Source organism: Mauremys reevesii, unplaced genomic scaffold (assembly GCF_016161935.1).
Source record: "Mauremys reevesii isolate NIE-2019 unplaced genomic scaffold, ASM1616193v1 Contig13, whole genome shotgun sequence".
Lineage (NCBI taxonomy): Eukaryota > Metazoa > Chordata > Testudines > Geoemydidae > Mauremys > Mauremys reevesii.
The window spans coordinates 143,588-167,747 of NW_024100749.1; the positions used below are offsets into that span (position 1 = coordinate 143,588).

General features: G+C 45.9%; 1 protein-coding gene across 1 annotated transcript; it reads right to left on the reverse strand.

Moving 5' to 3' along the window:
- Positions 1-708: 708 nt before the first annotated feature.
- Positions 709-23,939, reverse strand: LOC120392944 (butyrophilin subfamily 1 member A1-like). The gene is made up of 7 exons (XM_039517599.1): positions 23,840-23,939; positions 20,078-20,425; positions 18,697-18,978; positions 14,578-14,682; positions 13,733-13,753; positions 7,170-7,207; positions 709-1,221 (listed from the first exon to the last, which is right to left on the reverse strand). The coding sequence occupies exons 1-7, from the start codon at positions 23,937-23,939 to the stop codon at positions 709-711; spliced, it is 1,407 nt and encodes a 468-aa protein (XP_039373533.1).
- Positions 23,940-24,160: the final 221 nt, after the last annotated feature.

Consider the following 24,160-nt stretch of genomic DNA (forward strand, 5'->3'; position numbering starts at 1 on the left):
AGGAGTCTCCGTTTATTTTGTTTTACTTTATCTTTTCCTTTTGGGTTCTCTGTTCCCTCTGGTTCAGCCCAGACTGCCCCACCCACCCCCAACCCATGACTCTCGCAGTGTTACCAACCCCAGAACTTAATAATCATGAGTCAGAACCAAAAATCATGAAATTGACACCACAAAACATGAGGGCTCAAAACAATGTATAACGTATCCTGCTTCATCTTCTGATTTTTGAACTCTCCCTGCCCATCCCCCATGTGTGTGACAATTACAGTGTTACCGGCTCTCCTGTAGTTACAAGGGAAGGTGACTTGAGCCCCTGTGGCAAGAGCTCAGGCTGGGAGACCTCAGTGAGATCTAATCCCACAGATCTGTACAAACCGCTGCCTGCTGCTGTGGAGCTTCCAGCTTCTCTCCAACCCCCGGTTGATCAATGCTGTGTCCCTGCCACCCCCACCTCTGCTGTCCCCAGCCCGGCTGCTAGTGCTACCCCCTGCCCAGCCCCCACCTCTGCCCCTCAGAGCCCATCCCCCCCTCCTGCAGCCCCAGGGGTTCTCATCCTCCCTCCCCTCCCATCCCTGGGGCTGCAGGGAAGGGGAGGAGCTTATAGGGGCCATAGAGATGAGGCACTGGGGGCTGGGTAGATGGAATTGTCCAGAGCCATAGAGACTGGGGTGCTTGAGGCTAGAGAGGCAGATTTCAGGGTCCCCAGTCTCAGGGACACAGTCTGAGCTGGGATCTCCACCCCACCTGGAACCAGGGTCGGATTCTCTCCCCAGGGACGGAGCCCAGTGGGAAAGTGAAGACCGGGGCCTCGTCACCAGCATCGATAAATGTCACCTGCCCCTGGTCACAGTCCAGACAAACCCGGATCCTCCTGGGGACCCAGCTCAGGGGCAGGGGGGTCACAGGGGAGGTGAGAGCCTGGTACTGACCCCACCAGCACTGCTCCACTGCCCAGATCCCGCCCTCAGGGTTATAACTGACCCCTTCCTTCCTCTTCACAGACTCTCTGGCCACCCCCACAGCCCAGAATAATCCATCCCCCACCTCCACCTCCCAGGAGTGTCTCCCTGAGGTGAATCCCTCATAGCCCAGCACACAGGGATCAGAGTCAAATCTCTCAGGATTGCCGGGCAGATGCTGCCGTGTGTCTCCCCATCTCACACTTTTCCGATCCTCAGACAGGATGAGGTTGGGATGAGCCGTGTCTGGATCCAGAGTCACATTCTCTGGGGAGAGAGAATCAGAGCTTTAGGGGCAGAGCTCGGCCCTGGGGGAGGGTTTGATGGTGTCAATGACAGGATCTGCCCAGCTGGAGAGTGACTCGGGCAATCTCCTTCCTCTAGGATTTACCCATCAGCTCTGAAATCTCAGCACAGGGCTGGGGAGAGTCACTCCCCTGGCAGAGACGGGTCAGTGAAACAATCAGCTGGGCCAGGCCCGAGACGCAGAATCTTTCCCCTCCTGCCCCCACCTCTCCCCTGGGAGGGGACTAGAGACTCTGGTAGCCCCAGCAGATGGTCAAACTCAGTGATCATTGACAGAGCTCCCCTCCCCCTCCACACCTTAAATCTCTCTGTGTCCCAGCTGCCCCTGCTGTGCTGGACTTTGCTATGGGGCCTCCCCACTGCACCCGGCCTGCTCTGAAATGTCACAGCTGGGACAGCAACAGGCCACATGGTACCAGGATTGAACCTGCCCAGAATGTCACTGCTCAGCAGCAGTCGCAGTGCAAAATTATATTAGCATGAGTCAGGGAGTGAGGGGTTAACACAAGGGGAGAGGGTTCATGGTGGAATGAGGCAGAAGCTACAAATGTGGGGGGACCAGGGTGGATTTGGTTTTTGTGGTGCCCTGGGCCACAGCAAGTGGGGACCCCTCCTCATTTCTTCTGCCTACAGTCCCCCCGCCCCTCACGCTTCTGCTGAGGAAATGGGATCGTGGCACTGGGGCTTGCTCCAGCTGGAGAGTGGGGCAAGCCCCCATGCTCCGACCCCATTTCCCACCTGGAGTGCCGGGTGGGTGGAGCAGGGCAAGCCTGGCAAGCCCCCAAGCCCTGACCCCACTCTCTGGCAGGAGCACCAGGCAGCCAGAGCGGGTCGGGGCACAGGGACACCCATTTTTCATGGGCCCCCCCAATTGGGCAGTGCCCCTGGGCACAAGCCCCATTGGCCCAGTGGCTAATCCACCACTGGGGGGATGTGTAGACTAGGTGGCTTGTGGAAAGAGGGAGGGGGTCATGCTAGTGTTGAGGAAGCTAAAGTGATGTCCTGTTTATCAGAGATGGGAAAATGCTGAGATCATGGTCAGGGCTGGCTCCACGTTTTTTGCTGCTCCAAGCAAAAAAAAATAAAAAAAAAATGGCAGAGTGCCACCCCTTGAAAAGGGCTGCCCCCAAAGACCTGGAATGCCGCCCCTTGAAAAGGGCCACTCCAAGCACATGCTTGGAATGCTGGTGCCTAAAGCCGGACCTGATCATGGTGGATGGAGACAGGAGAAAAGAGTCAAGCTCACAGCTCTGATTACAGGAGCTCCCCAGATGTGTATAATGAAGCCAGAAGAGCCCTGTCTGGGATCAAGGCTCTGTTCCCTTGCTGGAGACTGGAGCAAGGGTCACACACAGACACAGTCCCTGATCACCCCATCGGTGTGGGGTCATTGCAGAGCTCCTGGCCTTCTTCAGTGGGAAAAGATGAAGGAAGAAACAGAGAGAAATTGGAGATCAGCCATCAGCGCAGGGAGATAAAACAAACACCTCCTGGAGAAGTGGCTGTGGAGGTGGATGTCCCACTAGATCTGCACTGTGAAATGCAGGGTTCTGGGGAGGTCTGCCCTGAACTATCACATCCACTCCCACATTCAAGGAAAAAGAGGCACATTGCCTCATGGGAACTTATATTTGGACATTAATAAAATATGATCTTTAATTACCTTCTTCTATAGGTGTCACAGATCTTCTCCACCCTAAAAACAACCACATAATTAGAGATGAGAGCTGAGCTGAACGAGTATTGCATGATTCAATATTGCACTAATGCTGAAGGAAAAAGAAAGTTCTAAGTTCATCAGAACCTCTAGTGGGTTGCATGAGTGTCTCTCTCCCAGGGTGGATCTTCACTGCAGAGTTGGACCAGGATCTTACCTGGTTATTGGCCCAATCTGTTTATTGTGCAAGCACAAAACTCTGACTCAAGTTTGGTGGTGGTTTACGGCCAGGCTGGCTGGCAAGACTTTGAGTATAGGCTGTAGCTCAGGTACCACTTTAATTCAGTTTGGTTACATGCCCACTTTGCAGTGTGGAAGGAGATTAACCATCTCAGGGGCTGATAGTGGCCAAGAAAATATGGCCCAGGAGGAATTGTGGGAAGGCACTGGAGTACTATCTACTTTATTACTGTATTGCTTATCAATTTTTCAAATTAGCTTTTGGTGTGAAATTCATCCAGTTTGGCCTTTAAAAAACAACACCCCCCTCTTCCAAAAAAAATGATAATAATAATAATAAAAAACAAACCAACAAAAATGGTTTCCTATTGGAACAATTTTAAAATTTAAATTTAAAAGCAAACAACTCCACCACAATTAAACAAACTCCCACTTGAGACTCCAAAATGGTACAAAAAGTTTCTTTTCCGAGGAAGGATAATGACACTTACTTATTTCGTTATCTCGTTTGTCTAAAAAATAGAGAAATAAATATATATATTGTTAGGCATTTCCCTTTTCATATGTTTTATTTCTCTTTATCATCTATATGACAGTGAAGGCTGAGAGAAATCAACCTCTGTCATAAGTATAAAGGAAAGGGAACAGCCCTCCTGTATACAGTACTATAAAATCCCTCCTGTCCAGAGACACCAAAATCCTTTTACCTGTAAAGGGTTAAGAAGCTCAGGTAACCTGGCTGACACCTGACCCAAAGGACCAATAAGGGGACAAGATACTTTCGAATCTTGGTGGGGGGATTTTGTTTGTGCTCTTTGTTTTGGGGTTGTTCGCTCTTGGGACTAAGAGGGACCAGACAACAATCCAGGCTCTCCAAATCTTTCTGAACCAGTCTCTCATATTTCAAACTTGTAAGTAACAGCCAGACAAGGCGTGTTAGTTTTATCTTTGTTTTCTCAACTTGTAAATGTTCCTTTTTGCTAAGAGTATCTACCTCTGTTTGCTGTAACTTTAAACCTAAGGCTAGAGGGGGTTTCTCTGGGCTCTATGAATCTGATTACCCTGTAAAGTTATTTTCCATCCTGATTTTACAGAGTTGATTTTTACCTTTCTTTCTTTAATTAAAAGCTTTCTTTGTAAGAACCTGATTGATTTTTCCTTGTTTTAAGATCCAAGGGGATTGGATCTGGACTCACCAGGAATTGGTGGGGGAAAGGAGGGGGGATGGTTAAATTCTCCTTGTGTTAAGATCCAAGGGGTTGGATCGATGTTCACCAGGGACGAGGTGAAGAAGTCTCTCAAGACTATCCAGGGAAGGGAGTTAGTATTTGGGAGTGGTGGTAGCAAAACCAAATCTAAGCTGGTAATTCAGTTTAGGAGTTCACATGCAGGTCCTCATATCTGTACTCTAAAGTCAAGAGTGGGGAAGGAACCTTGACAACCTCCCTTTCAGGACATCAGATGAGAGGATCCAGTGGTACCTTCTGATCTTAAACTCTGTGACTCCATGATTCTGTTACTTATCAGTTTTACAAATTAGCTTTTGGTGTGAAATCTCTCCAGTTTAGCACTTCCCCACATTTTACAGACTTACACTAACCCTTCCAAAAAAGAACAGTAATAAAAAGCTAGAAAACAAACAAAAAGAGGTTTCATATTGCAAGAAAATTTTAGAAGTTAAATTTAAAATCTAACAACCCCACAACCAGCTCCCACACGAGGATCCCATTGGCTACAAAATATTTCCTGTTGGAGGAAGGATATTGACACTTACCAATTTCTATATGTAGTTTGCCTAAAAATCAAATAGAAATACACATATTGTTTGTTAGGTGTTTCCCTTTTCTAATGTTTTATTTCCCTTTATCATCACTATGATGGTCAAGATGGAGCGATTATTTCTATTCAATCACCTCATCAGGAGATCAGACTAGACCAGTGGTGCCCAAACTTTTCCTGTCATACCCCCATTTTCAGTAATGGAACCTGTGTCCCCCCCCCCATTACTGCACAGTTGGCTCAGCAGAAGCACTTGGACTGAAAGCGGAGCTGGGGAAAGCACGGGGATAAGCGAAGAGCTGGGAATAGAGGTGGAGCTGGCCTGGGGCACAGCTAGGCTGAGGGCGGAGCAGTGGGTGGGGTGGAGCTGCAGCTGGGGGTGGAGCAGGGCTGAGTGGCACTCCCTCTCCACCCCCCTTGTGGGGGCTGGCCTGGGGCCTGCTGCGCACCCCCCGAACATTCCTCCACACACCCCTAGGGGTGTCCCACAGTCTGGGGACCACTGGACTAGAGTATCTGGTCATTCCTTCTGGTCTTAAACTCTGTGACTCTATGACTCTATCGCTGATCAATATTTCAAATTAGCTTTTGGCGGGAAATTCATCCAGTTTAGTTATTCCCCACATTTTATAAAGTTACATTACAAAACAAGCCCCTATACACCCTCCCAAAAATTATAATAAAAATAAGAGAAAAGCATGCTAGCAAAGAAATGAAAAAAGGTTTCCTACTGCAACAATTTTAAAAGTTAAATTAAAAAGAAAACAACTCTACCACAATTAAACAAACTCCCACATGAGGATCCAAATTGCTACAAAATGTTTCTTGTCACAGGAAGGAGAATGACACTTACTTATTTCTTTATTTTGTTTGTCTAAAATTTAAAGAGAAATAAAGATATATTTTGTTAGGGGTTTCCATTTTTTTACATTTTATTTCTATTTTTCATGTATAGGACAGCGAAGGATGAGAGAAATAAACCTCCTCTTCAGGACATCAGACAAGAGGATTGAGGGGTCCCTTCTGGTCTTTAAGTCTGTAATTCTATTGCTTATCAGTTTTTCAAATTAAATTTTGGTGTGAAATCGATCCAATTTAGTGTTTCCCTATATTTTATGAAGCTACACTAAACCCCCAACCAAAACAAACAACAACAACAACAAAGCAAGCACCAAACAAACAAAAACAGATTAAATATTGCAACAGAATTCTAAAAGTTAAATTTAAAAGCAAACAACTCCACAACAATTAAACAAACTCCCACATCAGGATCCAATTTCGTACAAAAAATAAATCTTGTCAGAGGAAGGATTATGACACTTACCAATTTCTGTATGTCGTTTACCTAAAAATTAAACAGACATACACATATTGTTTGTTAGGTGTTTTCCTTTTCTTATGTTTTATTTCTCATTAGTATCAATACGATAATTAAGGATTAGAAACTATTTCTATTCAATTTCCTCTTAAGGATATCAGGCTAGATAATCTGGTCGTCCCTTCTGGTCTTAAACTCTGTGATTCTATTAGAATCATAGAATCATAGGAGAGAAAGTCTAATCCTCTGCACTCGTTGCAGGACTGAGCACTATCTAGACCATTCCTGACAGGTGTTTGTCTAATCTGCTCTTAAAAATCTCTAATGATGGAGATTCTACATCCTCCCCAGGCAATTTATTCCAGTGCTTAACCACTCTGACAGTTAGGAAGTTTTTCCTAATGTCCAACCTAAACCTCCCTTGCTGCAATTTAAGTCCATTGCTTCTTGTCCTATCCTCAGAGTTAAGGAGAACAATTTACCTCCCTCCTCCTTATAATAACCTTTCATGTACGTATAAACTGTTATCATGTCCCCTCTCAGTCTTCTCTTCCCCAGACTAAACAAACCCAATTACTCTATGGCTTACCAATTATTCAAATAAGCTTTTTGTGTGAAATTTAACCAGTTTAGTTTTTTCCTACATTTTACAAAGTTATATCACCTCCCCCCACATGATAATAATAATAATAAAAAACAAGTAGGCAAACAAACAAAAATAGGTTTAATAGCGCGAAAATAAATAAATAAATAAATAAAAGTCCAATTTAAAGCAAATAACTCCACAACAATTAAACAACATTCTTCTGATGGAGTACACCAGTTTAAAACCATGCCCTTTGGACTTCATGGGGACACAGCCACTTTCCAGTGGCTGATGGACAGAGTGTTGTGGCTCCATGGGTCCTACGTGGCCACCTCTATTGACAATATCATCTACAGTGAGATCTGGGCCGAATATATGAAGCATGTTACTGCGGTATTTCGGGCTCCCAAAGAGGCAGGTTTCACAGCCAACCCAACCAATTGTCAGCTGGGCTCCCAAGGAGTCACTTACCTAGGGTATGCTGGGGAGGAGGAAGGGAGCTATGACCTTTGGTGAAAAAGTCCAAGCCCTAGTAGGCTGCTCTGTCCTTTTCACAAACAAGCAAGTCTGGTGGCTTATGGGATTAGTGGGATATTATTGACAGTTCATCCCAAACTTTGCTATCATGGCTGCCCAACTGACAGACCTGGTTAAGGACACTGCACCCAAAAGGATCCACTGAACCAAAAGCTGTGACAAGGCATTTAGGGCACTACAAGACCCATTGACCCAGGAGCCAGTAATATTCCACTCAGCCTTCTCAAAGTCCTTTATTCTCTGAATAGATGCATCTGATGTCAGACTCAGAGCAGTGCTATCTCAGGGATTCAGACGAGAAGAACACCCTGTTCTCTATCTCAGCAGGAAGTTTTTCCCACAGGAGGTAGCAGGGGCAGCTCTAGGTATTTTGCCACCCCGAGTATGGCAGGCAGGCTGCCTTCGGGAGCATGCCTATGGGAGGTCCTCCGGTTCCCCGGCTTCGGCATACCTGCTGCTGAATTGCTGCCGAAACTGCAGGACTGGTGGACCTCCTGCAGGGAAGCCACCGAAGGCAGCCTGCCTGCCCGCCTCACAGTGACCAGCAGGGTGCCTCCCGCGGCTTGCCGCCCCAGGCATACGCTTGGCGTGCTGGTGCCTGCAGCCGCCCCTGGGAGGTAGCCTAATTGGCCATTGAGAAAGTGGCTCTGGAGGTGAAATGAGCCATCCATGCCCTACACTATGACTTGTGGGGGCAGACCTTCCACCTAATAGGGTCCAACTGGCCATGCACCACTCCACTGGCTGAAGTCAATGACAGGCTATAACCCAGGCATTATGCAGCAGTATCTCTCAATGCAGCTATACAGCTTTCAGCTGGTACAGTGTTCAGGCAAGGAAAATAAAAATACAGACTTCTTTTCACAGAAAGGTGGGGACAAGAACTGGGTCTGAGGAGGAGGTGTGTGATAGGATATACAAAACCCACAATGGGTCTGAAGGGGTGAAAGAACAGTACTGGGCCCAGGTAGCTCCGCCCCTCCATCCCTGCAGACTATGCTCCAGCTGGAGACTGGGGTGAAAAGGGAGCAACCCAGCTCAGAAGAGAGAAGCTGGGGAGGACAGACCTACCCTGAAGGCTCCTGAAACGGACTCTGGAGAAGTTTCCTTGAGGGACTAACTGTGCTTAGACTGCTTGGGGCTGATGGTTTGATTGACTTTTCTTTTTCTTTTCAACTTCTCTTGGACTGGAAGCTGGGGGGAAACAGCAGATGGCAGGAAGTGACCAGGGAGGGTAACTTGGAGGATACCTTTGGCAGCAAGACACTGTTGGCCTTCTTAGGGCGCTGGGTCAGAACCCAGTAGACTGGGTGGGCTGGGCTTCCCTACCAGTGGCCACCTCCTTGCTCCTCTGATTAAAAGAGGACCTGGATGCAAAACCTGCTCACTAGGAGGCAACATTAAATGTGCCAACCACTAGGCCACCTAATCCACCGATGACTCAGTTACACTCCCACATGAGGATCCAATTAAAAAAATAAATATAAATATGTATAAAAGTTTATCATGAGCTTTCCTTCCCTTATGTTTCTCTTTATCATCAATACAAAGTTAAGGCTGGGTGATTATTTCTATTCAATTTCCCTTTTTCTATTGCTGCCCTCAACCCACCAAATAACATTTTGGTGTGACGTTTATCTAATTTATATTTACAGAAAATTTTATCAATCTAAATTAACACGCCCTGTCTGGGGGCACAACCCCATCCCGGTCAGGAAAAGACAAAAAATCCTCTGGGCTCCATGGTATAGCATAGGCTTCCTGCAGGGTCTGCTCCACCTGGAGAAAATGATCTTGAAAGGGAGAGTTTGTCACAGGAAGGGGACGGCAGCCAGGGGGGAGGCTGCTGGAACTCAGGGGAGCTGACTTTTAAACAGCGCCAGTAGGAGGAAGACAATTTGTGAACCTCTGCCGCTCATAAGGGCCCTTCGGATCATGTATAAGCTGACTGCAGCAGGGAGTGATTGACGATAAATCCTGTCCTGGGGTCTAGCTGTTCTTAAACTTCTGTCATGGATTCACTTGATCGATGCTACACCCCCAGCTTTGTAACAGTCTCTAGGAAGAACCCCCTTCAGTGTGCCTGACCCCTTAGGTATATCGCTTTTCCTCTTGGGTAATTTGATGTAGGTCGACCTACAGCCACCACAGTAATTCATCGGCTGTTTGTGTTCACACTACACTCCTTCTGCCGATGGAGCACATCCTCACCAGGAGCTCCTGCACTGACTGAAGTGGTGCATTGTGGGGCACTGACAGTGGAGTGTGGGGCACTGACGGACTCATGGGGTTCAAAGCTGGACTCCCCTACCTGGTCTGGGGTGACAGCACCAGTTGTGAGTCCAGTGTGAGCTCAGTTTCACAGCACAGAGCCTACCAGACACTGCTATTATCTCCCCCTGGAGCTCAGAGCCTGGGCTGTCAGCACCTGGAAGCTGGGCTCCAAGCTGGGATCTCTGCGCAGAACTGACAGCCCATCCTGCAGCCAGCTCCCACCTCTACAGCCCATGCAAGGCTCATAGCTGGAACTGTGAAATTGACAAGAATGTCAATTTCACTTCTGGTAAACTCTGCTGTGAAATTGAGCCCAGCATCGGGCTCGTAGCTAGGGCTCTCACTTTGGGGTGGGAGCTGGGCAGCTATGAGCTCAATTTCACAGTACAGAGCCTACCAGCAATGAAACTGACATTCTTTTCAATTTCATGGCTCCATCTGTGAGCCCAGGCAGCTGATAGAATGACAGTCTACAGTGGATGTAAGTAATTCAGCGTCTATAGGGACACTTTGTCGCCCTAACTTTATCGACATGAGCGCTATGCTTCTCGTGGAGGTGGAGTTATTATGTTGTGTGTAGCAGGCCACTTACTTTGGTGGAAGCAGCATTCTAGTGTAGACACTGACATAATTAAGTCCATGTGAGCTGCCTTATGCCAACCTAACTCTGGAGTGTAGGCTGTGTAGGAGAGAGATCTCCTGCCAACAAAATAAAAACACCTCCAAGAAGAGGCAATAGCTTTGTCGGCGGAACGGTGTCTCCCACTGACAAAGCGCTGTCCACATTGCTGCTTTTCATTGGTAAACTTTTGTCCATCAGGGTATGTTTTTTTCATATCCCCGACAGACAAAAGTCTTACCAATGAAAGTGCAGTGTAGACATAGCCATAGACCAAGCCTCAGAGTGTTGTCAAAACAGTCAAGGTGATTAGTCAACTGGAACACACCATAGGAAGCCCTGAGGTTATGATAGAGAACGGAAAGTTAAAGCATTAACCATTCTGGTTAGCCCAGAGTCCAGCCAAACTGTAGTGAACCCCATTGTTCAAGCTCTGTCTGTCTCACAGTCTGATCTCCTTGGTCAGATTCCAGATAGCCTGGTGACTGGATTTGCCATTGTTTTCTCACATACTCCATCGATATGGGAACACATGCCTAGACAGCTAGGCAACACCCACACTTACATCTCTTTGCCTGCCCTGAGATCAAACAGTCCTTTCCCCCCTACTGGGTGACAATGCCACATATAATGGTGTGATGCTGGGCCAGTGAGGTTAAGCAACCAGCAGGCTGAGTGACCCCAAAAGCAACCCTTAAGGACATATTAGAAAAGTATTGAAATGGTAAATAGGGCCATTCCTTATAGCTAGCTATCAAAGCCATGTTAAATAGACTAGAATCCTTGAAATGTAGGCCTGTATTGTTAGAGAATCAGGAATAGATGCTTTTTGTATTTGTCTGGGTTTACCTATATCTTGTTAGAAGTTTAATAATGTGATCCAATTAGCTTGTAGATGTTAAATTTCTGTTCCTGTCTATGATGTTTCGTTACTGCATTCTATTGATTCAGAGATCAAACGGAGATATTATCGTTTAGATGGAACATGTGGTGTAATAATATTATTAGCTTCATTTCTCTTTGAAATTTGTAATAAAACTTCCTGTGAACTATCTCAGACCTGCTTAAACTTTACCAGGGAAAGTCTGAGTTGCAAGACTGAGATCACCAAGTCTACCCTGGATTATCCCTGCAAATGCTTATGGAAGAATTAAAACAAACTCTGCACACAGACTGCCTGTTGGACTACAGCCTGTTGAACTGAGTCTAGAAGGACTTTTATAAATCAGCAGACTCACTACCTCTGCTATGAAACTGACCAATGAACTTTATTCATATCTATATGCATCTTGATCTGTTAACCATAGTAACTGTCTTTCTTTTTATTAATACATCTTAGATTAATTAATAAGGATTGGCTGTAAGCGTGTATTTTGGTAAGATCTGAAATATTCATTGGCCTTATAGGTAATGTGTCCGATCTCTTGGGACTGTGTAACGGGCCGGACTCAACCCTGCGGTGCCTCCTGCTGGTGACTCCGGGAATTAGCTCTGTCCAGCGCTGGAGCACCCTCTGCAGGCCGGTGATCTGCCTGTCTTCAGGCCCCCGTGTCCCGCCTTGGACTCGGTGCCCTTTTACATGGGGTGCTGCTCCCTAGCAGTAACCCCGTTCTCTCTGGGTTTCCCCTGCCCAGGGAACCCTCACCCTCTATCCCCACCTTGCCTCAGTGTATGGCTACTGCCAGTCATTGTCTAGCCCCACACTCTGGGGCAGACTGCAGTATCAGCCTACTCATCACAGGCAAGGTTGGGTTTGGACCTGCTGCCTTGGCCTACCCCTGGGCTGCCCTCTGCAACCCCCAGTACCTGTTGGCCCTTTGCTAGGCCGCAGCCTGGGGCTTTCTAGGCTGGAGCTCCCCAGCTCCTCAGCCTGTCCCCAGCCCTGCTTCACTCAGGTTTCTACTCTCTAGTTTCCAGCAGCCAGGCCCATCTCCCTCTGAAGGCAGAAAGAGACTATCTGAGCTTCTGGTTTCCCTGGCCTTTTATAGGGACCAGCTGTCGCTCAGTTTGGGGCGTGGCCTCAGCTGCAGCCACTTCCCCAATCAGCCCAGCCTAGAGCAGCAGCTCTCAAGCCCTGCCAGGCTGCTTTTAAACCCCTCAGGGCAGGAGCAGGGGTCACCCTGCTACAGACTGGGAGAACATTATATATGGTGAATAAGATTTTAAGTAATCTTTGCTATATTAGAGTTGGCTGTCTGGGTGGGAGTCTAAGGCTGGATTGTTTAAAGGGACCTGTATTTTGGCTTCTTGATAACCAGGAAGGTATTACAGAAACTGTTTGGTTACTGGCTTGGTATGAAATCTAATGATAGAATAAACCAGTTTGCCCTGATTGAGCAATTTCAGTATAGCCCCTCCAGCGACCATGGTCACAAATGGAAATCAAGGCACACATAAGATTAAAAAAATATTACAGAAAATTCCCAGTTTATCACAGCTTCATTAACAAACCAGACCTCTACAGACTCTTTTGAAAACTCTGAGACCAAAAGCTGGTCTATGCTGAAAACTTACACCCCTGAGACACATTGCTAAGCTGCCCTAACCCCCTCACTAGAAGGACTTTTGAGGGGAAAGGTCTCTGGAAACATCCAAAAGGTCCAGCCTATCACAAACCCCTCCCCATCCCCACCACCAATATATATACAGTGTAGCAGGGTGGACCTCTGCTCCTGCCCTGAAGGGGTTAAAAACAGCCCTGGGAAGGGGCTGTGGCTGGAGAAAGCAGCCTTTAGGCTGGGGCAAGAAGCCTGGGCTGATTGGGGAAAGTAGGCTCAGCTGTGGCCATGCTCCAATCAGGCCCAGCTGGCCCCTATAAGAGGCTGTGAGCCAGGAGCCCACTCAGTCTTCCTCTCTCCCCAGAGGGAGATGGGCCTGGCTGCAGGGAGCTAGAGATTGGGTACCTGAGTGGAGCAGGGCTGGGGAAAGGCTGGGGAGCTCCAGCCTGGAAAGCCCCAGGCTGTGGCCTAGCATTGGGCTAACAGGTACTGGGGTTTGCAGGGGGCAGACTAGGGGTAGGCCAAGGCAGCAGGTCCAAACCCTCCTTGCCAGTGATGAGTAGGCTGATACTGCAGTCTGCCCCCGGCGTGGGGCTAGACAATGACTGGCAGTAGCCATACACTGAGGCAAGGTGGGGATAGAGACTGGGGGTTCCCTGGGGAGGGGAGACCCTGAGAGAAAGGGGATATTGCCAGGGGGCAGCACCCCATGTAAAAGGGCACTGGGTCCAGGGAGGGACGCGGGGGCCAAAGGACAGGTGGATCACCAGCCTTCAGAGAGCGCTCCAGGGCTGGAATGAGCTAATTCCTGAGAACAACCAGCAGGAGGCGCCGCAGGGGTGAGTCAGTCCATTTACATACAGACATAAAAATAAATCAAGGAAACACACCATTGTGTACAGGATTGTTTATCTGTGCTCAAAACTTCTATGAGTGGGAAAAGGGAAACTGAAACTTACCGACTTCTTCTGTAAGTTTCCCTTAAAAATACAGAAACAAATATAAATTATTCTCATCCCCTTGCTTCATGAAACAGTGCTAAAAGATGACATCCTGTAGGTACAAAATGCATTAGGACGGATGGATAGACATCCGATTTATTTGGAAATTGGACAGATATTCTTTGTGGATGAAGTTCACCTGGGCATGGACAGCTGTGCCTGAGTTATGTGAAAGTTGTTATGATTTTTTCCTTAACTGAGGAACAAATGTGTTTATTTACTGATTTATCACTGGGACATTTCTACACGGCCCATTACTATAATGTCAAGGTGCACTACAATTTATTAGCAAAAAAGAGATTTGAGGACTTCAATAACTCAGACATAGGTTAGGGGTTTGTTACAGGAGCGGGTGGGTGAGATTCTGTGGCCTGCATTGTGCAGGAGGTCAGACTAGATGATCATAATGGTCCCTTCTGACCTTAAAGTCTATGAGTCTATAAGTACAAATATGAGAGGCTAGGCTTTGCAGAACCTTGTCTTGAGTGGGACCACAGAGAAGACAGTGGTAATCCCCTGAGAACTTGTAGGAGGGGGAGATAAAGGATTTAGCAGATGTGTCTGCTATGATCAGATTCTCTGGTTCAGTTATACTGCCCCAAACCCTCCTCCTCCTCCTTTTAACCCCCTCCCATACCTCTGCCATCACTCTCTATCAATAAATTCACATGCATTCTTCTTCTTCTTTATAAAAGGAACAGGTCCACAGATCATATGTTCTTTTAATATTAAATTACTAAATTGCTATTTATTTATTAGAATAAGGCCTTTATTTACAGTATATTTCTCCCTCTAATATTTACCTTTCATTTTAAAGAGATAAGCAGTGAGGCCAATGAAACCAAACAAAACCATCAGGATCACACTCAGAGCCACCATCCAGGGATTCACCCTCGGGAAAAGGGAATCTGAAAAACAAAACACCCAGAACTTGTCTTAATTTGGAATTGCTGACTACACTCAGATATTTTTATTCCATACAACTTCATAAATGGTGCCCAGCATGATTCGTGTGAGATAAGAGTGAAAGAATGGCCATGTCTACACTACACAAAATACCAGAAACTGATTTTTAAAATGGCTCCAACCAATACCGCTTTAACACAGATGTATCCTTGAAAAAACAGGCCTGATTTGATTCATTGTTATTCAGAGGGCCAGAGAGTTCAGGGGAAAATTCTCTACTCATAAAACCCCATTGACTTCAATAGAGTTACACCAGAAAAGAATTTGGCCCTCAGTGTTCAGCAACATTCAGAAATTGCCAGATTAATTAGCATATTTTTGAAAAATCTACTATTACCCCCAAATATTTGGAGAAATCATAATCACAATTTCTCTGAACATTTGTGCAGAACACTAATTAATTTTCATTGGCTGTTCTTTTGTTCACAGTGATACAGTCATCTACCCAGGATGGAATTTTCAAATGCACCTAAAGCCTTCTGAACATATAGTTTGTGCCTAAGAACATAAAAACGGCCATACTGAGTCAGACCAAAGGTCCATCCAGCCCAGTATCCTGTCTGGTAACAGTGGCCAGCGCCAGGTGCCCCAGAGGGAGTAAACCTAACAGGTAATGATCAGTGATCTCTCTCCTGCCATCCATCTCCACTCTCTGACAAACAGAGGCTAGGGACACCATTCCTTACCCATCCTGGCTAATAGCCATTAATGGACTTAATCTCCATGAATTTATCAAGTTCTCTTTTAAACTCTGTTATAGTCCTAGCCTTCCCCACCGCCTCAGGCAGGGAGTTCCACAGGTTGACTGTGCGCTGTGTGAAGAAGAACTTCCTTTTGTTTGTTTTAAACCTGCTGCCCATTAATTTCCTTTGGTGGCCCCTAGTTCTTGTTTTATGGGAACAAGTAAATAACTTTTCCTTATTCACTTTCTCCACATTACTCATGATTTTATATACCTCTATCATATCTCCCCTTAGGCCATGTCTACACGACCCACCGGATCAGCATGTAGTAATCGATCTATCGGGGATCGATTTATCACCTCTTGTCTAGATGCGATAAATCGATCCCCGAATCGATGCCCATACTCCACCTCAGCAGGAGGAGTAAGCAAATCGACGGGGGAGCCGCAGTGGTTGACTTGCCACCATGAGGATGGCCAGGTAAATCAAACTAAGATACTTTGACTTCAGCTATGCAAATAGATCCTTCCCCCACCCCAGTGCAGACCAGCCCTTAAGTCTCTTCTTTTCCAAGCTGAAAAGTCCTAGCCTCTTTAATATCTCCTCATATTGGACCCATTCCAAACCCCTAATCATTTTAGTTGCCCTTTTCTGAACCTTTTCTAATGCCGTATATCTTTTTTGAGATGAGGCGACCACATTTGTATGCAGTATTCAAGATGTGGGGGTACAATGGATTTATATAATGGCAATAAAATATTCTCCATCTTATCCTCTGTCCCCTTTTAATGATTTCCATCCTGTTTGCTTTTTTGACTGCTGCTGCACACCGTGTGGACATCTTCAGATAATTATCCACGATGACTCCAAGATCTTTTTCCTGATTTATTGTAGCTAAATTAGCCCCCATCATATTGTATGTATAGTTGGGGTTACTTTTATCCAATGTGCATTACTTTACATTTATCCATATTAAATTTCATTTGCCATCTTGTTGCCCAATCACTTAGTTTTGTGAGATATTTTTGAAGTTCTTCACAGTCTGCTTTGGTCTTAGCTATATTGAGCAGTTTAGTATCATCTGCAAACTTTGCCACCTCACTGTTTACCCCTTTCTCCAGATTATTTATGAATAAATTGAATACGATTGGTCCGAGGACTGACCCTTGGGGAACACCACTAGTTACCCCTCTCCATTCTGAAAATTTATCATTTATTCCTACCCTTTGTTCCCTGTCTTTTAACCAGTTCTCAATCCATGTGAGGATCTTCCCTCTTATCCCATGACATAAGAGACTTTGGTGAGGGACCTTGTCAGACCCTCTCATGTGGCCATCCTTAAATTGGTTCAAGGGTTGACAGCATATGAGGGTTGCACCTATTTCAATAAATTAATGCACAACTTCATAAATCAGCTTAATAGTGCCCTATCTCCATTTAGCTTCAGTTGGTAAGGAACTGACTGAAGCTAAATCTCTATATTGCACTCTGAAACTTATGAGTGTTCACTTCAAGTGGCACTGATTAACTAAATTGTCAATCAGTGCAACTTTTTTGTGCAGACAAGATGTAGTGAGGGGGTGTGGCCTCCCTCCAACCCAGGGCAGGAGGAACCACTCTCTGTGCCCAGCTGGGTGGAACCAGATCTGCCTTACTCCTTCCATTGGAAGTGCATAAACATAACAGGACATATAAAAGACAGAGCCTCTAGCTCAGTTGGGGCCAAGACACTGAGGGAGACATAGGGAAAAAATCGGTGGGTTCTCTGCACCCATCAGCAGCTCCCACCCCCCAAGCTCATCTCCGCCTCTACCTCCTCTCCTGAGCGCGCCGCCAGGTCCTACTTTTCCCCCCTTCCTCCCAGCACTTCTGCCATGAAACAGCTGATTTGCTTGGCAAACCTGGGAGGGAGGGCGGAGGAAGGGGAACACAGTGCACTTCTGTAAGGAGGTAGGACCGGGGCGGGGATTTGGGGAAGGGACCAATAGGAGCAAGGAGGGGGCGAAGTTGGGGTGGGGCCGGGGCCTGTGGAAGGAGACAGATGTTTCCTGCTCAGTCCAGGCTGCTGACTCTACTGCTGAGCCCAGAGACATCCTGCTCGCTGCTGGCCACCTACCCCGAGGAGATGGTCCAGGTACACCCTGAGGGGAGGGTAGGAAGTGGCCTAGGGACAACCGAATTCAGTCTGGTTGTAGCGCTGCCTGATGCATGGTCGGTGTGTTGCAGATGGATTCCCCAGTGACAGAATACTCCACCTCTGTTAGGCCCTTGGGTTGGGGCCTGGTGGAGTCAGGTGGGCCTAGCCACCCCCTGCCATCCACCCGTGGAGTGGTAGCCTACGCTCTCAAGGTCAAGTGGCTTGTACTGGAGCTGGGATGCCCCACTACTGGGTCTGCTCTGCCCCCACCTGAGGGCCCAGAGCTGACTGACTATGGTGTCTGCTCTACTCCTGCCTAAGGGCTCAGAGCTAATTGACTACTGGGTTTGCTCTGCCCCTGACTAAGGGCCAGAGCATATGGACTCTAGGGAGGCCCTGTTCCTGCCTAAGGGCTGGAACCCGTTGACTATTTGGGGTTCAGCCCCGTTAGACCGGTTGGGATGCGAATGTCTGTTTGCTAATTTCCTCTGACACTAGGCAGCAATCCCGACAGTAGAGTGAGGCAGTGTGGCCTCCCTCCAGTCCAGAGTGGGAGGGATGACTGCCTCACCACTACACTAGAGTAAAATAAGTCCCTTTGTGGATCTGGATTGAAGTGACATAAGAAGCACAAGTCCCATTGAACATCAGTAGAAACAACATAACATGACTTAGGTGACATTTCACACCACAAGTAATGAACAATGAGGTGGTGCAGCGACAAGATCATAAAGAAGCAACAGTACAAAATTTACCACATTCAAAAATCATTAAGGTGAAGTTAAGTTTGCAGGAACATATTGTGTCAGTGGATTAAGGGAAAGTTTCTTCTAAAAAATGCTGGAAGATTTGTGTGTGTTTGATTGTATATGCATGCGTGCGTGCATGCTAGAATATCAGGAAAGTCAGACTTAACATTAAATTTACATGAAATCCAAAACCTTCATTTTCTGAATAATCACAATTAAGGAAATCAAATTACCTAAACTGTGATCCCATAAAGATACCAGCCTCCCATCTTCTGTGTTTATATATGGATTATGAAATATCCACCACAGATGTTTCAGTTCTTGTTTTCCTGTTTTGTTTTGTTCTGGTGGTGATGAGTTCAGTGTGGGGTTTGGATGGTTACTCACCTGCTATATAAACTGCTGATTCCTTTTCTTGATTGAGAATGGTGTTCCTGATGCAACAGGACAAGTTTTGGTTTGAATGTTTTTTCACAATGAGTGCAGTTTCTATTTCAAACAGGTTGTTATCGCCTCGGGATTTTGTTTCAGAGAGTGATGGTAAATGACGCCCACTGAGATCTCTCCACAGCACCACAGGCTCTGGGTACCAACCAGCTGATCGACAAACCACCCGGATCCCTCCATCCTGGTGACCCTCAACAGAGATGAGAGGAGCAGAGCCCAGATCTAAGGGGAAATACACAAAGGTGTTCATTCCATGAATTAATTTACAAAGCAGAAGGGATGAGGGACAGTTTGTGGATCCCTTACTCATACTAGAAAGCACTAATTCATGCAGGGTAGTCAGTAGAAAGCATAAATTAATACTGGAATCTCTGAAATCCCAGTGCTCATGGACACACAAAAATGTGAACAAATATTTACAATAATTTCACTGAGTCAGTAGGAGATATTTTCATCTCAACACAGGTGCAACTGAGTACTGAGCACCTTTAGAGATATGACCACTTCATTTAGGTACCTGAATTGGATCTGAACTATTTCAAAATATAATCATTAGTGCATTAGATAAATGTTTCTTTTAAAAAATATCTAACTGGTGTCATGGTTACAGTGTCAAAGCAGCAGGAGAGAAATGCTGAGTTTTGTCTAAGAGTGGTAAATACATAATTTTCCCTCCCCACTGTGGCATTCTGCACTCCACATTCACCATAGTAATATGATTATGGTGTGATTATGATATGATTATGTTTCATCTTATACAAGATATGTCATGTAAGGTGTCAATGGAAAAGTTATGATTTGCTGAGTATGGTTATCATATTTATATGCATGTATCATTTTTGTATCTGGAGTTATGAATATTGACTAAGAGTGGTAAATATGTAACTCCCCATCCCCACCATAAACATTATACACTCTCAGCAAATAGGAAGGCTACACCCCTAAGTAACAACCAACAGTGAACGCATAAGAAGGCCAAAAACATCTGTCAGTCCCACCTTATCCACACATGCTAGAAATGACTGCAGTGCAACTGGAAGGCCATATGTGTCCAGAAGTCCTTTCCCTATTCACTAAAAACCACTTTGGGAGTTAATCAAGATTGGGCAAGAAAGTATCTTGGCCATCCTGAAAATGTTTTTAATAACATGTTGGGAAAGTTTCCAGCATATTTTCTCTAGTGTGAAAGGGGCTGTTTGATGAAATTTAGATACACTGCATTATTGTAAAATATATCACAAGTAGGGAATTACAGTTGTTGTAACAGTAAGGAATAAAGCCTGGAGCCCCCACACAGTTAAAACTGACACAAGCTACTGACCTGCTACCTGCAGTTCCAATACAGTTTCTTCATAAAAAGTATCGTCTTGAACAAAACACAGGTATTGTCCTTCATCAGAGTGTCTGATATTGAGAATCCTCAAGAGAACGTTTCCATCTGTGAGTCTGGCTTTTAAAAGCTCTGTTCTTCCCCGATACTCTGGAATCTGCCCTTCATACTGATCCTTCCCATCACGATACAGGTGCACAAAGGATACAAACTGAGATCGGAACCATCTCACCTCCATGTTTGCAGCGCTCATCGAGGGGGACAGGTGACAGGGTAACACAGCTTCCTGACCCAGGATGGCGGTGACAGGGCCCCGGGGTCCAATCACTGTGAACTTTGCTGGAAAATGCACCAGGACAACAACAAGAAAAGCAGCTCAGAGGAAAGAGGGAATTTGATATGAAAGACACATCCAACCGGTTCCATTTCACACAAACTTTCCAAAAAGTTCAGCCAGAAGCAGACACTCGACATGGACTATTTCAGCTTGAATATTTAAGAGAGAGCAGCAGGACTGGGGCTTTGTTATAAGAACACTCAGCCTCGCTGCATGGCACAGGCACACAACACTGAGATGGGGCATGGAGCTGATAAAAGACAAGATTGGCACATGGCCCAGGCACAAAGCATGGACACAGTTGGGAGCTGAGAATTGGTAGGTTCAGTGCATGACAGAGGCACACAGCAGGGCCACCCGGGGGGGGGGGGGGCAAGTGGGCAATTTGCCCCAGGGTGTGTCATGAGAGTTTTTCGGGGGCCCTGGAGCGGGGTCCTTCACTCGCTTTGGGGGCCCCGGACAACTCTCATGGGGCCCAGGCCCCCAGAGTTTCCTCTGCTCTGGGTCTTCAGCGGCAATTCGACAGCGGAGGGTCCTTCTGCTCCGGGACCTGCCGCCGAAGTGCCAGGTCTTCGATGGCAATTCAGCGGTGGGGCCCCCTGCTGCCGAAGACCCCAGGTCCCCTTAATCCTCTGGGCGGCCCTGGCACACAGTGCTGACACAGGGTGGGAAGCTGAAGACGGATGTGTTCAGTCCATGGCAGAGTCACACATCAGAAAAACTGAGGCAGAGAACTGGGAATGGACATGCTTTTTGTATAGCTGAGACAAGCTCACCATTCAACAGACTGTTTTTCTAAGTGCCCTCAGACTGACACACTTACTGACATTGCCATCAAATTTGCTGGGCCTCACCAGGAATAAGGGTCGGGTTGGTGAGCCATATTTGGTGCTCTTTCACCAAGGTGTTCCTGAGACAGAGCCCTATTGCTAGAACCAATTGTTGCATTATTATGATTCAATACTTCACATGCTCAAGAGACCAGATAACCAAACATAGCGAAAATTATTGTGTCATAGGTTTATTCCCCACTTTGAACTTTAGCATCCACAAGATGGGGACCTGCATGGACTCCTCTAAACTAAAATCCTAGTTCAGATCTGGTACGCTGCCACCAGCTAGAAATTCCAGTGTCTAGCACACTCCCTGTTCCCCAAAAACTTTCCCTGGGGAACACAGATCCAAGCTCCTTGGGTCTTAACACAAAGGGAAATAGCCCATTCCCCCACTTCCCCCTCCCTTATCCATCGGGAGAGATTACCTTGATTCAAACTCCTTGAATCAAACAAAGAGGGATTCTCTTTCCCCCCTCCTCCTCCTCTTCCCCTGAGATTCCAAACAAGGGAAGAAATCAATCAGGTTCCAAAAAGAAAAGATTTTATTAAAAGAAGAAAGAAAGTACACTATTTCTGTAACACCAGGATGAAAAGATTACAGGGTCTAACTTATAAAACTGGAGAGACTTCCCTCCCCCCTTTTCTCAGGATAATCAAAAGTAACAGCAAACAGAAATAAAGAGATTTCTCCAGCCAACACACATTTGCAAATACAGAAATTAATTATAAGACTAATCCGCCTTTCTAATACTCCCTATACTGAATAGAAGAACTACTTCAGGAAACTTGGAGAGCCTGGAGATACGTCTGGCCCCTCTTAGATCCAAAGAGAGAACGGCAACCCAAACAAAGAACACAAACAAAGACTTCCCTCCACAGAGATTTGAAATTATCTTGTCCCTTGATTGGTCCTCTGGTCAGGTGTCTATCAGGTTACTGAGCTTGTTAACCCTTTACAGGTAAAAGAGACCTTAACCCTTAACTATCTGTTTATGACATATTGCCTAAAGACAAAACAGTGCACTACGAAAAGGAGACATCCGTATCCTCCTCCTGGGAAGCAATTCTTATCTTGCAGCGTGCTCACCTTACACAGAAGGTGTGCTTGAAAAATACACCCCAAACCCACTTATCGCATGGCGGTTTACAAGTGAGAAAGCACTTTATACATCACCTAAGATCCAACCCACCAGTTTCTGAACTTGTTGTTCTGTACCTTCCTTGACCCTGTTTTGGATACCACATTCCAAACCAGGTGGGTGTTGAGGTACATCCCAACCAGTGCTAGGACACACCTTTCATGGCTTTGATAGGCTTCCTATTTTCTATTGTGAACGCTAACAGATTTATAGAGTTGTGGGATATTAGATATTGGGGAACAGAATTGTGGGAAGAGCATAATACATTCAGTTAACTTCCCAACACTCTCTCTCTCTCTCATGTATATTATAGGACTACCGTGCACATAATGCCTAATAATATGGTGTATACTACATCTAACATATATGTATTAGCGAACAGGCCCAATTTAAAAAGTCGCATGACATCAATATACTCTGGTTCTTCTTAAGTTTTTGTGCACATTAGTCTCAAACTATGGCTCTGATCTTTTTTACATCTGAAACCCACTAAGTTATTGGATTTATTATTTATTATTAAACTCTTCAATAAGTGTCCACCCAATGCTTGGGCATCTTTCACAATCTTTTAAAAATACTTGTGCAAAGAAACAGACCTGGGCACTATCCCAGGTGCAAATAAAATAACCCAGAAGCAACATAATCAGGGTGTAACCCTTCTGCCAGGCTGAGTTGACAACAGCAAGGGCTGGGTTCAGTACATAGGGGTCCCCTTTCAATAATACAATGCAAAACCAGTTTCAGCCCCCACCCAGTGACCTAAGAAAATTACACACAGACCATTAGGCCCCTCAAAAAAGCCATACTTCCTCTCTTACAATCACAGAGTCTCAGCATAGCAAAAATCTTTAATAATATGAGGCAAATGGCAGAGCATTAAATTGGGAAAACAGCACAACGTGTGTTTGTAAGTACAAAGCCAAAGACCCACCTCCAAACAGATTAGGCCCCAGCTCTTCCTACACTGCCACATACAACTACCTGCCCCATGTCCCTTGCCTAGTGAGTGCTGCTTAGGTGAGGGCGAGTCCCTCAGTCATAAAATGCCAAGTACAGTTCTACTGTCCTTGATTCACAGAACCAGGATAACAACACTGTACTACTCCTGCCCCAATAATGAAGAGACTGGGGATTCCACAGCAGCCAAAGTGACCATTTGGCCCAGCACTCCCATCATGCTAGGGAGGGTGGGTGTGCCCATGCAAATGAGATCAGCCCCAGAAGTCCTTTTCCATAGCTCACCACCAGATGTCAGGGTAGAGCCCGTTCTGACTCTGCTTACAAGGGCAAAAATTGAATGAAGAAGGTGCTGATCTTGCTATGTGGTTAAGTTTACACACTGTGAGTAGTTACATTGACTTTGAGTGAAGCATGTTGTCAAGACACTTCAGGGGCCTAAATAAATCCTTTAAGAAACAGCAGACACAGGGTGGATTCCTACCTGATTCCATCTTGTGAACATAACAAGTAAAGAAGAAAATAATAAAACCAGGGAGAGAGGAGCTGGCTCTGGAGCTGTCACAGAATGAGAGAATCTTCATCTTCACTGTAACTTGATCTAGACAACAGAAAGAAGGAGGAAAAATCTTATCACAGTGAGCATAACACTGATTAACATTAAATGATTAAAGTCAAACATTAAAATCAAACAATTTTTTTAAAACAACTAACAAAATCATCCTAAGCACAGGATTTGGTGATGATGGGGGACTTCAACTACCCAGACATCTGCTGGGAAAATAACACAGCAGGGCACAGATTA